General features: G+C 42.3%; 1 protein-coding gene across 1 annotated transcript in view; it reads right to left on the bottom strand.

Annotated features, from left to right (window-relative positions):
- Nucleotides 1-5,327: 5,327 nt before the first annotated feature.
- LOC101980533 (alcohol dehydrogenase 6) overlaps nt 5,328-15,026 on the bottom strand; it is a 31,257-nt gene continuing 21,558 nt past the window's right edge. The window contains exons 6-9 of the mRNA XM_005357349.1: nt 13,743-14,003; nt 12,514-12,649; nt 7,549-7,687; nt 5,328-6,300 (exon numbers count right to left, since the gene is read on the bottom strand). Coding sequence (XP_005357406.1) covers nt 6,276-6,300; nt 7,549-7,687; nt 12,514-12,649; nt 13,743-14,003 — 561 coding nt within the window. The 3' untranslated portion in view covers nt 5,328-6,275. The remainder of the gene's footprint in view (nt 6,301-7,548; nt 7,688-12,513; nt 12,650-13,742; nt 14,004-15,026) is intronic.

The following is a 15,026-nucleotide window of genomic DNA, read 5'->3' as shown; positions in this document are numbered from 1 at the left end:
CTAATCACTCAGGTTTCAGATTACCCCTTACCTCTTCTAACTTGGCAAACTGGATGCAGGTTGTTTGTGCTGCAAGCCTCCTGTCAGTTCCTTCACAGCCCTTCAGCCCGCTCTCTCAAATTTGACATGCTTAGTGGCACCCTTATTTAATCAGCGACAAATCTCAGCAAAATTTTGTGTGCAGAATTTAAATGGAACCACAAGAATTCTGTAACACTGACGAACAGCATAACAGTTTGTTCATTGCGGGATCCAGCAAGGAACATGGACAGATCCATCTGAGCTGCCCGGAAGCAAGCTTAGCTCAGAAGGTCCCCGATTACACGTGTTGCCCAGAGCTGCAGTCATCTCGAGGATCGGCTCAGGAAGAATCTGCTTTCAGGTTCCCTTCCAGGGGACTGGAAGGCCTCACAGCTCCAGGCTCGCAGGTTCTCTCCACAGGGCTGCCACCCAAGGTGCATCACAGAACAGCGCCACGCCTCTCCACACACAAACCGCGTATTCCACGTGGCAGAAATTGCACCCACGGAAGCTCAGGTACTTTTCTCTGAATTTCCTGTCAGGAAGACTTTTACCTCTGGTTTGTTGGCTGCTTATTTCCCTGTGATAACACTTTTTATACTGAGCTGTGATTGCTTTGTCTATCTTTCCTTAGCTGTCAGGCTGTTCCCGTGTCTCATAGCACATAATGAACTTAGCGCAGTGATTAGTTAACTGACTGTCGGAGCTCCCAGAAAGACCAAGCAAAGCTAGTGAACTGCTTTAGGATCGTGCGGCTCATTCTGCTGGTGGGCTATCTGGCTTTTGAAGGAAGTTGGAGAGAAATAGTTGGGAGTAGGAAGCCAGTTTTGAAGTTATAATGTAGGTTAATGACAAATGCTACCACTAGGGGGAGTGCTAGCATTAATTTCCAACATTTAATAGACATTGAGGGTGTGTGAAGGCAAAAATATGAAACCATCATACACGTGGAGAAATCGCAACATGTTGGAAAGTCAGAATTTCCCAGAAAGGCATTAATAAATCCCAATTTTCCAAACTGCTTTGAATAGACTAGGTTGCATTCAGTTGAGTTGTTGGCCAGGGGACTCCCATGGAAATCCACAAATAATCCAAGCTGTACACTAAGACAAAATGATCCTCTCTGCAAACTCACAGTGGGGCCCCATTGCCAAGGACAACACCTACACAACTCTTTGGAGAAGCTGAGCTGGTGCCTGAATGGAGTCCTCACTCCTACTCTAGTCTCTTTGGTGAGGGAAGGTACTCTGCAGGCGACCAAAGAGAAACGTGGACACCAAAGTAGCCTCAAAAACCTTTGGGCTATAATATGTGCTACCTACAAAATACGCTAGGGAAATGGTGACACAGAATTTGTGGGAGTAGCCAACCAATGCTGATTTGACCTAAGGCCGGCTCCATGAGAAGGAACTCAGAACCAGCTCTCCTTGAGTAACCAAGAACCAGAGACTAGATAGCCCAAACCCTACATGAAAAAAGGAAAGAAAGATAAAACAATTAAACGATCTTTGGTGATGCTCTGCCGTACTCATAGACCAGTGCCTTATCTAGCCATCATCAGAGAGGCTTCCTCTGGCAGCACCCAGACCTTATGCAGGTGGAGTCTAAATTGAAAGTCTCCATCAGTCTGTCCCCCTGCTCCCAGCTCAGGGAATCCTGTGGAAGAGGAGGCAGAACTATTTTAAGAGCCAGATGGGATGGAGAACACCAGGAGAACATAGCCCTCTAAAAACGAAGCAAGGCTCATATGAGCTCACAGAGACTGAAGCAGCAAACACAGGGTTTACACAGGTTGCATCAGGTTCTCTGCATATACACTATAGCTATTAGCTTAGGATTTTTATGGGGCACCTGACTGTGAGAACCAGTGGGTCTCCAACTCTGTGCCTGCTCTTGGGACTCCTTTACTCCTGTTGGGTTGCCATGTCCAACTTCAACATGATAGCTTTTTCTTCATTGTATTATATTTTATTTTTATCATGTTTAGTTGTTATCCCTTAGAAGCCTGTACTTTTCTAATAAGAGACAGAAAGGGAGCAGATCCACAGGAGAGAGGAGGTGGGGGAGGAACTGGGAGGAGTAGAGGGAGGGGAAACTCTAATCAGGATATATTGTATGAGAAAAGAATCTATTTTCAAAAAAGAAAAATATATTATTTTTGGCAGCTTGTAGTATACCAGTATGAAAGTTTCCTTGTGAATATGTAGGAGCTGCTGGCTTTCATTTCCAAGTTATTAGGGAAAATTACCAATATCATGAATGTAGACGGATGTTTCTGTCTTGCCCAGTTCCACAGCCTTCTAGTTCCAAATAGACACACAGAGGCTTATATTAATTATAAACTGTTTGGCCTATTGCTCAGGCTTATTACTAACTAGTGTTTACAATTTAAATTAATCCATAATTTTTATCTATGCTTAGCCATGTGGGTTGGTACCTGGCATTCTTATCTTGCTTCTTCTGTGTCTGGCTGGCAACTGCATCTCTGCCTTTTCTCTTCCCAAAATCCTCCTAGTCTGGTGGCCCCCACTTATACTTTCTTCCTGGCTACTGGCCAATCAGCTTTTATTAAATGAATATGAGTGACAAATCTTTATAGTGTACAAGAGCATTATCCCACAGCACATGAACATACTGTCACAGCCTAGCATTTGCTCACTGTATTTCAGCAGAAGGCCTTTATATTTTACACACGCTTTATTATGATTTGAGTGATAACTAATGATATAACTATTCTTTCAGATAATAAAGTAGAAGAGACTCAAAACTTGCACAATTTAAATAAGCTATATTTTAGAAGCTGGCTACCTGCTTATAGTGTGGGTGTGGGATTAGGCAAGCCTTGGTAGCGGCCATAAACCACCCCTTGTAGTCACTATCCAGGGAAACGCTCTGCCTAGAAATAAAAAAAAAAACAAAAACCAGGATAGCCAAAATAATCCTGTACAATAAAGAAACTTTTGGAGGCATCACAATCTCTGACTTCAAACTCTACTACAGAGCTACAGTACTGAAAACAGCCTGGCACTGGCATAAAAACAGACAGGAGGACCAATGGAATCGAATTGAAGACCCAGATATCTATCCACACACCCATGGACACCTGATTTTTGACAAAGAAGCAAAAAATATAAAATGGAAAAAAAGAAAACATATTTAACAAATGGTGCTGGCATAGCTGGATATCAACATGTAGAAGAATGAAAATAGACCCATATCTATCACCATGCACAAAACTCAAGTCCAAATGGATCAATGAACTTAACATAAAACCAACCACACTGAACCTCGTAGAAGAGAAAGTGGGAAGTACACTTGAACACATTGGTACAGGAGACCACTTTCTAAATATAACCCCAGCAGCAAAGACACTGAGAGAAAAAAATTAATAAATGGGATCTCCTGAAACTGAAAAGTTTCTGTAAAGCAAAGGACACGGTCAATAAGACAAAATGGCAACCTACAGATTGGGAAAAGATCTTCACCATCTCCACATCAGACACAAGGCTGATCTCCAAAATATACAAAGAACTCAAGGAATTGGTCATCAAAAGAACAAATAATCCAATAAAAATGGGGTACAGACCTAAACAGAGAACTCTCAACAGACAAATCTCAAATGACTGAAAGACAAAGACACTTAAGGAAATGTCAACATCCTTAGTCATCAGAGAAATGCAAATCAAAAATTCTAAGATCCTATCTTTCACCTTTCAGAATAGCCAAGATCAAAAACACTGATGACAACTTATGCTGGAGAGGATATGGGGTAAAGGGAACATTCCTCTATTGCTGGTGGGGAGTGCAGACTGGTACAGCCACTTTGGATATCAGGATGACAATTTCTCAGAAAATTAGGAAACAACCTACCTCAAGACCCAGCAATACTATTTTTGGGTTTATACCCAAAGGATGCTCAATTATACAACAAGGACATGTGCTCAACTATGTTGATAGCAGCATTATTTGTCATAGCCAGAACCTGGAAATGACCTAAATGCCCCTTAATCAAAAAATGGATAAGGAAAATGTGGTACCTTTACCCAATGGAGTACTACACAGCAGAAAAAAAATGACATCTTGACATTTGCGGGCAAATGAATGGATCTAGAAAATATCATGTTGAGTGAGGTAACCCAAACCCAGAAAGACAAATATTATATGTACTCACTCATAAGTGGCTTTTAGACATAAAACAAAGAAAAACCAGCCTACAATTCACAATCCCAGAGAGCCTAGACAACAAAGAGGACCCTAAGAGAGACATACATGGATCTATTCTACATGGAGAGTAGAACAAAAAAAGGATCTCCTAAAAAAAAAAATAAAAAGGATCTCCTGAGTAAATTGAGAGCATAGGGACCATGGGTGAGGGTAGAAGAGAAGGGGAGAGTAAAGGAGGGGAGTGGGAAAAATATATAGTTCAATAAAAACAATTAATAAAATAAAAGATAAAATGGATTAACAAAATGTTGTTTTCCATCTAACTTTCTAGGATCATGAATTGAAGAGACCCCCCCCCCTTCTCCTATGCATCCTCTTAGTAACCTCTTCCCCTGCTCACTGCACACGCTTTAGTTTTTCTGGGCTCTCTGTTTGCATCCATTGGTCTATGATTCTCTTTCTTCTGCCAAACCATGTTGCTGTGGTCACTAGGACTCAGCAGTATATTTTGGATCATAATGGCTTCTGTTTTTTACTTTTTGCTCACGATTAGTTTGTCTATTTGCATTTTTCTGGGTTTCATATATATTTGAAGGCTATTTTTTATCTTTGAGGAATATTGCTGGTATTTATGGTAAGATTGCATTGAATCTGTAGATCTCTGTGTAGTATGGACATTTAAAAATTTTTTTAATATTTAGCATAATTTCTTTATTGATTCTTGGGAATTTCACAATATGCACCCCAATTCCACTCACACCCCAGTCCCCCCATATCCTCTTCTCACCCCTCAGTGTCCCCCACAGATAAAAACTTAAAAAAAATTCAAACCAAACACAACCGAACCAAAAAAAAAACCCTCTTTACTCCTCTGTCTTTCTCGCCTCTCCAACACCTCTGCATTCATCCTAGTGACATTGGGAGTCCTGGTGCGTCACACATGTCCTTTTGTGTAACACTTGTCTTTCACAGGTTCATTGCAATGAGTCATTGGTGTGTTCAAGGTCTTTGGTCTCTGGCACAGCATCGTCAGTGGATCCTCACCTAACTCCTCTCAGATACCCTGAAGCCATCCCGGGTCCTGGAGATCCTGTGGGCATCTCTCCACAGGAACAGTCCCTTCATGAGCTCCAGCAGGTCCTAGACAGAGTAGATGTTAGGGTGCGCCAACCCAAAAGGCCCAGCTGTGGGCCTGGGCAGTAGTTGAGCTGGTCACTCCAGGTCACTGGGGCTGCCCCAACTCAGGGAAGCAGCAAAACCAGCTCCCCTCTTCCCATATGGTCAGGGCCAGTTCTTCCTATCCTGTAGTGAGGGGTGGGGCCATCACTCTCAAGTGCAGTGTGGGGGAAGGAGGAATAGCTCTCCCATGGGGGTCATGGCCAGCTCTCTTTCTGCCGTGTCCACTGACGGCCAGGGCCAGCTTTCCCAGGATGATCGAAGGGTAGACTGCATCATCAAAGGGTGGGCTGGCTCGCTGTGGTCCTCCGATTTCATCACCCATGATTCCTATGATCCCCTGTGGGAAGTACAGACATTTTAACAATATTCTTGTAATTCATAATTCATGAACAAAGAATGGTTTTCATTTTTATCTATTTAAATATGTATATATTTGCGTCATGAGCTTATCATGATCAAGTTATGTAGATCTTGTGACCCGAAAGTTTGCTCGGTTGTTTATCAGTTCCAGTAGCTTCTCCAGGGGAATTCTAATTCTCGTGGACAATATGCCAAGCTTCACATGTAGATGCATACAGTGTGGGAAAGATCCAGTGGCTGAAGAAATGTGGGTCCAGAGGCAGAGACGGCTGCACCTGTGGAACATCTTGGTGTGCCTTCATCTGCAGGATGTGCTGTTGGGTGGTTCCCATCAACCTTAGCGTAGCTGTGAAAGGGAGGCTGTCCTGCATGGCACTGGCATGGCCGGGGGTCATGTGAAAACAATTTTGATGGTGTGGTCAGGTGAGGGAACCTGATATAACGTTGTTGAATGAGTCAAGGCAAGAACATAGAAAAGTGTTGTGTGGCCGGTTCTTCTAAATCACGATGATATGCAAAATCCAGGTGGTGAAATGCTGTAGATCTTATAACTAAGGTAGCAGGATGGAGCGGATGCTACAAAAAGGAAAAAGAAGAGAAACAAAACTTGGAGGAATTTCTGAAGCAACATGTATTTTGGATTCAAATTTTCATGTTTTAGACTTTTGAAGTCTATGTTCCCCATGTTTATTCTCATGCTTCTTCCTTTGAGGCTGGATAAAAAAACGAAAAAAACGGGCTGACTGACAAGTTGCAAAAAATCTGAACAAAATAACATGCAGCTCTCAGGGTAATAAAATAGGTAAGGAGCTTTAAAGCCGTGAGAAGCGCTGTAGTGGCTGGTTTTGTGCGTCAGTTTGACACAGGCTGGGGTCATCAGAGAGGGAGGAGCCTCTGTTGAGGAAATGCCTCCTTGAGATCCACCTGTAAGGTATTTTCTCATCTAGTGATCAACGGAGGAAGGCCCAGCCAGTGGTGGTTGGTGCCATTCCTGGGCCGATAGTCCTGGTTCTGCAAGAAAGTAGGCTGAGAAAGCCATAGGGAGCAAGCCAGTGCGCAGCGTCCCTCCACGGCCTTTGAGTCAGCTCATACGCTCCGGGATCCTGCCCTGTTTGAATTCCTGTCCTGACTTCTTTTAGTGATAAATGGCAATGTGGAAGGGTACACCAAATAGACCCCTTCCTCCCCAACTTTCTTTTTGGTCATGGTGTTTCGTGGCAGCAACAGAAACGTCAATGAAGACAAAGGCTGATATCATTTATGGTTGGTTTCTACTGGAGAGATTAAATAGGTATCAGAATTAGGAATATTATAGACAACCCCCATACAGAAACAAAGCAATAAAAATGACAACAACTGCCTCTTTGTAAAGTGGGCTCAGTTTTTCTTTTTGTATTCTATCTTATTATTCTGGGGAGGTGTGGAGGACAGACAGGAAGTAAGGTGCACATAAAGAGGTCAGAGACCAGCCATGTGGAGTCGGTTCTCTCCTTCCGTCTTTAAATGAGTGCTCGGGACTAGATGTTCATCTTGTGGCAAGTGTGTTTACCCACAGAGCCCTTTCATCTGCTCCATAAACTGTGTTCCTAAAGTAGGACCATAACTTCATGCGATGACACTTTTAGTTCTGTGTTGAGTGAAAAATAAAGCTAAAAATATTTACTACCTTACTCCTTGCAGGATCATGCATTGTATAAGACAGCAATAAAGCAAAATTCAGAGGGCAGGGAGGGCTTGAGCTCTTGCGACAGTCTTTGTAGCCTTTGCAGCAGTGACAGCCCCTTTGTCCCCAACACCCACACACAGATTAAACATGACCTCTACCATTGTCCATTTTTCATTAGCTGAACTGCTTCATTGACCTTGTTGAGAGCCAGGGTGTGTGTGATTAGTGGATCTAGGCTGAACTTCTTTGCCATGTAGTCAGAAACCAGCTTAGGGATTTCGTCCTTGGTTTTCCAACCTGGAAATACGCAAAAGAGCACAGATTTTTGAAAGATTCTACCTATGAGATTTCAGTATAAAAGAGTGTGGGGAATAGGGTGTGGATTTGACAATACCATATACACGTATTTGAAATTCTCAAACCATAAAAAAGAGATTGAGGAGAAAAGAAAGGAAGGAAGACAAAAAGAAAGACTGGCCAATGTTAAACTGGTAGAGATGTTTTGCTGTCCCATCAGCTTGCCCTAACAGGATGAGGGCTATTTCAACTGCACAACCCACAAACAGGTTTGTGCCCTTCATGGGTCCTCTGATGCCCCAGACACAAAGGTCATAATTCAAAGCCAATAGGAAATAAATCTCATCTTCAATGTTCCCGGTGTTAGGTTGCAAACTCTGTAGACCAGTGAATTCAAACAAAATGTATGCTGAAGGCCACAGTCTTGAGATGCACAGATGAATGTAAAGGTTAGAGATAAGGACGGGGGAAGTAGTTCAGTTGGGAGAACTCGTGGCTGTGTGAGAGAGGCTCTAGGTTTGCTCTTCAGTACCGCACTCTCTAAAAGCATAAACATCTTCCCCCCCTCTCTCCCCGTCTCCCCCCTCCCTCTCTCCCTCTGTGTGTATTTCTGTGCACATGTACATCTGTGTTTGTGTGCTGTGACATGCAGCTTCATGAACAAGCCAAATAATCTATGGGCAGAGAAGAACATCATGGCAGCAAACTTGATTTTTTTAAAGAAAAAAAAAAGGATATGGTTGGAGAGGTGGCTCAGTAGTTAAGAACCCTGGATGCTCTTCCAGAGGACACAGGTACCATTCCTTATACCCACATGGCAGTTTACAGCTGTCTGTAACTCTGGTTCCAGGATATCTGACTCCCTCTTCTGGCCTTCATGGGCATAAGCCATATATGTGGTGTAGACAAATATGTCAGCAAAATACCCACCCACATAAGTGAAAGACCCTCAGAGAGGACCTTTTTCTCCGATGAAGACCCCAGAACCAGGACACTCCGAGACCAGGCCACAGGATGCAATTAGCGAGAGGATTATTGAGTAAACACAGGTACCTGTGGGCGGCAAAATCTTTCGGAGGACTTTGCGCACCTGCTAACTGGAGGGTGGGCTTTTTATAGGGAAGAGAAAACAGCAAGTTTACAGAAGCAAAACAAAAGCGTGGTTATCGGTCGATTGGAATGAGGCGGGGGCATGAATGGTTTCCTCTCTCAGCATGGATGTTTGGCAATAGTCATCCTGTTCCTATCTTTATAGATATCCTGTTTTGCAGTTAACCTGCTTTGTTGATTTCCTATCTTATTGACATCCTGCTCTCTCAAGCACATGGGATGTTCTTACGAGAGCAGGCTGGCTGCTGATCCGGAGAATTTTTTTTAAAGCAAACAGGACGTTCCCCCGGGAGCATGCTAGCTGCGGGTTTTGAGGAGGGGTCTGTAGGGTCTTTCATAAGAAGAAATAATAATTAAAAAAAAATAAAAAGTGCTCAATAGCACAGCCTATCTTATAAAAGAGAAAAAGATTATTTATTACTTAAAATTATGTGGTGTGTGTGTGTGCGTGCAGGTACCATAGAAGGCCAGAGATATTGGATCTCCTGAAGCTAGTGTCATCATGTGGACGCTAGGAACTCTGGTCCTTTGTAAAACATACATGCTTATAACTGTTGAGCCATCTTTGCAATCCTCAAGCTTCCTTTTCTTCATTCCAATTAATGTTGGGTTCTCTAGCCTTTCTACCTATTCTCAAAATGGCCCAATCTCTTCTAACAGGTGTATTTTAAAACTTGATTATCCTATATGTAACCACAAATTCTAACTAGGGTTATCTGTTGCCACCCATGAGTCTCATCTATTTCTCTTTTGTTTTTATTGGTGATCTAATGAAGTATTTTTATGTATGTAAAAATACTTGTTGTTTATTATTTCAGTGGGAGAACATTAAAAAAGACCCTGGACTGGGGAGGTGGCTCAATAGGTGAAAGTACTTGTGGGGAAAGCCTGGAGAACTGAATTTAGTGTCCTGAAAGTCCAGCTCCCAAGTTATTACCCAGGATAACTCAGAGACTACTTCAGAAGTGGCTTTGTAACTTTTTTGTTGCCTTAAGCCTCCTGTAAAATATGTATTTAAACTAGGTATCCGAAGAAACATGGGAGAATTAAAACAGAGAATTTGAACTAAAAAGAATTAGAGAAAATTAGGGTAAGGAAATTAGAATTGCAAAATAAAAAAAAAAAAAGGAGAATGACCCTCAGATTGTGGGTGAAATTACTATAGAAATCCTTCAATCCTCACTTGGGAGAAGTAGCCTCTGAGTTAAATGATAAAGGATAGAGCCATTTACCATGGCAACACAGGTATAAGACTTTTACCATGGCAACACAGGTTTCAAGGTTTCTGGTATAAGACTGAGACCAGAGACTGGGGCCACAGTGTTAGGTGAGACAGAGAGATCTGCACACAGAGTGCAGACTTTAGCAAGTGAAGATTTGGCATAGTCTCTTATGTTGCTTTGTGTTAGAAACCTTGGTTAGGCATCTGTGACTTTCTCCTTGTGCATATCTGTAAAGTTTTTAACTTATGATTTGTTTATACAAACATTAAGTCTACTTTGAACTTGCTCTGAGGTAAAAATAAGCTAATTGTGTGTAGTTTGTCTTAGACACGGTAGAAATTGTTGTTTTCTATGTTAGTTCTAGTAAAAGGAACAAAGCAGGCTTTTACGTGCCTTACATTCCTCTTGGGACAATATATTTAGCTATGAAGCATATCTTAGTAAATTTTCTGTATATGAAAATTATACAGATTAATGAAAAGTCATCTTCCTGACCAGCTATGGATATAAGTACCCATAAGACTGAGACACAATCATGAGATTACACACTACAGTGCAGTGTTAGGGAGACACCACAGCTGCTTTTGCACATGTGAAGTTACACACAGGAGCAACAATTTCCATAGTTGGTGGTCCCATTAGCCTTGACTGAATGGGATTCTCCTCCATCAGAAAATGATTCTTCTGGTGGGTTGACATCTGAATGCTAGTTGTCACCTGCTGTATACTCCATGACAGAGTTGGACTCCTAGAAGCCTTTCAAGGTGGACTAAATCTTACTCCACAAAATTGACCATTGACCTCCACATAAGCACTGAGGCATGCACATACCTCCCTCTTACACACACACACACACACACACACACACACACACACAAAGATAAAATATAAAATAAAGTAAAATGAATAAAGAAGGAAGGTCCTGGGTAGATAGACAAAATTAGGCAGTGTTTCTCGAAAACCAAGTAAGGTTGTGTTGTTTCTCAGTGAGAGCACTAATGGGGTATTGAATAGGGGAAGTTCTTTCTTTCACACATTATAGGAGGTTAGGAGATCTGTCTCGCCAACATTAGCAATACCCTTTGTCGGAAGCTGTAAAACCAGAGGACTATATTCTTTATAGGAGGAATTAACTTCATTAATGACTGTTGAGTGAATGTATAAGTGCTTAATGAATTTAGTTACAAGGGTTGTTCAAGAATGAATTTAGTTACAAGGGTTGTTCAAGATAACGTGATCTTACATTACAAAGCTTAGCTGGACACATGCATTTGGAATAAAAGCCGTCATAATAAACACAGCATAGGGAAGCAGCAGTGGTGTTTGTCCAGTGATCCAAATAGAGGAACTGGAGCTGCAGTGTTCAGATGAATTAGGCCTTTCCCCCTTACACGTCTTGCCATTTGCTTGCTGTGTAAATGGAGTGGGTAACGCTCTCAATTTCTGACAATCCATCGTCACTGGTCACTTGGAGATCACAGTTCCCAGTGCTCAGCAAACTTCTAATTCCCTGGTTTTGTTCAAGAACTCACATTACCTAGAGTCTTTTTTTTTTTTTAAATCGGATTTTTTTTTGGAGGGGGGGAGGATGGTTCAGCAGTTAACGGCACTGACTGCCCTTTCAGAGGACCCAAGTTTGATTTCCAGATGGTTCACAATTGTCTATGACTCTAGTGTCAGAGGCCTGGTTACCCTTTTCTGTCCTCTGTGGGCACCAGGCACCCAAGTGCTACACAGACTTACATGCAGGCAAAACACCCAAATACATTAAAGTAAATAAATATTAAAAACTTAAAAACTGCAAAACAAAAACATTAGGTTGCTTGCAGATGAGCCCAGAATCCTAGGCAGTAATACATAATTTTATTTATTTTCTACTTTAAATAGAAGTTTTCTAATGCTTTTATATTTTTAATAATGGAAAATAAAGGATTACATGAAACGATTTATATCTCTGGATAAGAGAATTTTCATTTGCTTGGAATGAAAGCACCCCCACCTCACCTTGGTGGTATTTCTTGAAAAGTACAAATCCATCATTTTTCTGGGATAAGATATTATACTGCTTTGACAATGACTGCTAATAGTTGAGCATATACCTGAAGGAATCCCAGTGGACATTTATATAATTTAGCTGGGGTACTGCTATGGATTTTAATACTGTTGAAGTTTGGGTAGTTTTGAACCTAGGACTTCAGCAATTGACATGACTATTCTGCCACTGATCTCCACCCCCAGCGCCTAGACTCTGCTGTGTTGCTTGTTTTGCAAATCAATAAAAACTTGCCTTTTTCTTTTTTCCTCTCCTTGTATGAAATAAAGCTTACAAAGAGACGGAGTACATAGTTAATATCTACTTTTTAACTCGAAATTTAAACATTGAAACAAGACTGTCATCTAGAATTGGTTGATGTCTTTTCTTGGGCACTTCTGGCCCATCTTCTGTTTCCTCATTCTAGCTCCTCACTGGTAGCATTCAGCTTCTGTACGTACCTCCCAAAACTGACCCTTTCAGACTACGTCCTGAGAGGAACAACTGGCTGCTGATGTTGAGTTGAGCCCTAGAGGCAATTGCTCCAACGATCACACAGACCCCATGGTCCTTGTTGCAGGAGGCCAGGGCCGTTGCCTGTTGTAAAACAATGTAAGACAGAAAAAGAATAAAACCACATACTTCAAAGTTGGACCACTCTTATTCTTCTTAGCTGCTTAATGATCTATGACTTCCTTTTTGATTTCCACTGTCCTTTTTGAAATAGCATCAATATTATGAAGATGTTCTGTATCATAGGTAAGTTATTGTTTCTGCCTAGAATAGCATTTGGGATTTTTAGGATTCAGCAAACTGAACAGAGATGAAAACCGTTATAGACCATTGTGGTATCAAAGTAACAATGGTTTCTGTAAGGTCTGTGACTATGGGTGGCTGGTTTGAGCTGATGGTTTACTTTTAGATATCAAAAGTGGTAGTCAGATGTTTGTGTAGTATGTCATGCTAACAAAGTGATCACACACCATCTTCCCATTCATTATTTTCAAACAATTTTTTTTTTTAAGAACAAGACTGGGATAAAGGCTTTGCTATGTGCTTCCTTGGGTGAGAGGGTTATCTGCAGTGAACTAGAAGAAATTTTGAATTCTGGGAAAAATTCTCAGGTTGGAAGAGACTCCTCTTTGCTTTCTTTCTATGTAACTTCCTGGAAGATGGGTCCAAACAGTTCTGAGGCCAGAAGACGGCTCTCCTCAGAGTCTGGTGTGATGGCCTTCATGCTTATCTCCAGGAAGGAAAACCACCACTCATTTAGTCAGTGAGGAAATGCTTTGCTTGGTTCAGAAGCTCACACCTGACATGGAAGCTTTGACTGAAAGACAAAAGCTCATTGTTTTCTAGGCCAATTTAGCAGAGCCTTATCTCTCTGATGTTTTCTGGCTTGAAAATCTTTGGCATCTCAGGCCACCTGTGGTCATGTAACTTCTGACTGGGGGTTCTTTATGCTTAATTGAGGAAGTATTTTGGAACAGAGGGGTAAACAAACACAATAGCAGACTTGTAGATTCTGTTGGAAAGTAAATGGACGGAATGTCCTAGTGGGTTTGTCATGGACTACAAGGAAAATTAACTAGAGGGGCGTAGAAGGAACTGTAAGATGTTCATTCAGTTAAACTAGCAAACAACAACTAGTGTAAGATGTGGGTAGTTGTCACTTCCAAAGACCACATACCACTATTTCTGGGTTTCCAGTGACCTCAAAGGAGAAGTCTGTTCCACCATTCGTCATATCAAACAAGACTTCCTGAATGGGATTGTCAAAGTCTCGCGGGCTGATGCACTCAGTGGCACCCACTGTCTTGGCCTTCGCAAACTTATCTTTGTTGGTGTCCACAGCAATGATCCTGGCTGCTCCAGCTGTTTTACAGCCAATGATGACAGACAGACCGACACCTCCAAGGCCAAACACAGCACAGGTGGAGCCAGGGGTCACCTGGACACAGATCAAAAGCAAAACAAACATGAACATTCCCCTCTCTGGTAGAGGGTGATGCCAAGTCTCATGCTTGCAAGGAAGCTTCTACCTGTGAGTTCTTTCCCAGTCCTCTGTGTCCTCAGTGACTCTGGGACACCAATGTAGGGTTAAGCCAGCCCCTTTAAGGGGCGGGTTTTGCCTCAGGCGATGGTTGACTGATAAATCCAGCTGGCCCCTTTTTCTTTCCTACCTCCTGTGCTACGCGGGAACTTTGGTTCTGTAAGTTTTATTTAATCATTAAATTTGTATATATTCTTTAATATTTGCCTGCATTTATTCACGCCGGTACATTTGGCGCCTGCCCCGTGGGGCTTTGCAGGTACCCGCCCCGGAGGTTCCTGAGGGCTACCGCTCCCAGCTGCACCTCACCCCGGACGCGCAAACTGGCTGCAGAAGTAGCTGAGATTCTGAGCGACTCGATCTTTCCTGGTGCTTGCTAGAGAATCAAGTGGGACGGGATAGCTAGCACTCCCCCGCGGTTTGAAATCGGCAGCGCCTCTGTAACAGCCTGATCAGTCTCTGACTCCCCTGCTGCTCCGCTAAACTGTTCTCTGGAGGGGCAGGCCCCATCTCCCTCCCACCTCCGCCCGCGCTTGGGTCACATGACAGCGGCCCTGCGAGCCAGCTCAAACATCCCTTTGATTTGTTCATTTTGGCGACTTTTCTCTCTGTTCCCTTTCTGGCCCAATTGCTACCTATCAGCCTGGTGTCTGCTCCAATTTTGTTTTTGAGTCATTTATTTCAGACTTAGGCCACGTGGACTCAAGTGGACTCTTTCGCCACCACTGGCAGGAACCGGTCATTGCAGGTAAAAGAATTTTTCTTTTTTTTTTAATAAAATCTATTTGTTGGTTTGCTTTTTTAAATATTTATTTATTTGTTTATTATGTATACAATATTTTGTCTGTGTGTACGTCTGCAGGCCAGAAGAGGGCACCAGATCTCATTACAGATGGTTGTGAGCCACCATGTGGTTGCTGG

Source organism: Microtus ochrogaster, chromosome 21 (genome assembly GCF_000317375.1).
Source record: "Microtus ochrogaster isolate Prairie Vole_2 chromosome 21, MicOch1.0, whole genome shotgun sequence".
Lineage (NCBI taxonomy): Eukaryota > Metazoa > Chordata > Mammalia > Rodentia > Cricetidae > Microtus > Microtus ochrogaster.
Note: the sequence above shows the minus strand (reverse complement) of the source record. Positions and strands in the feature narration are given on the sequence as shown.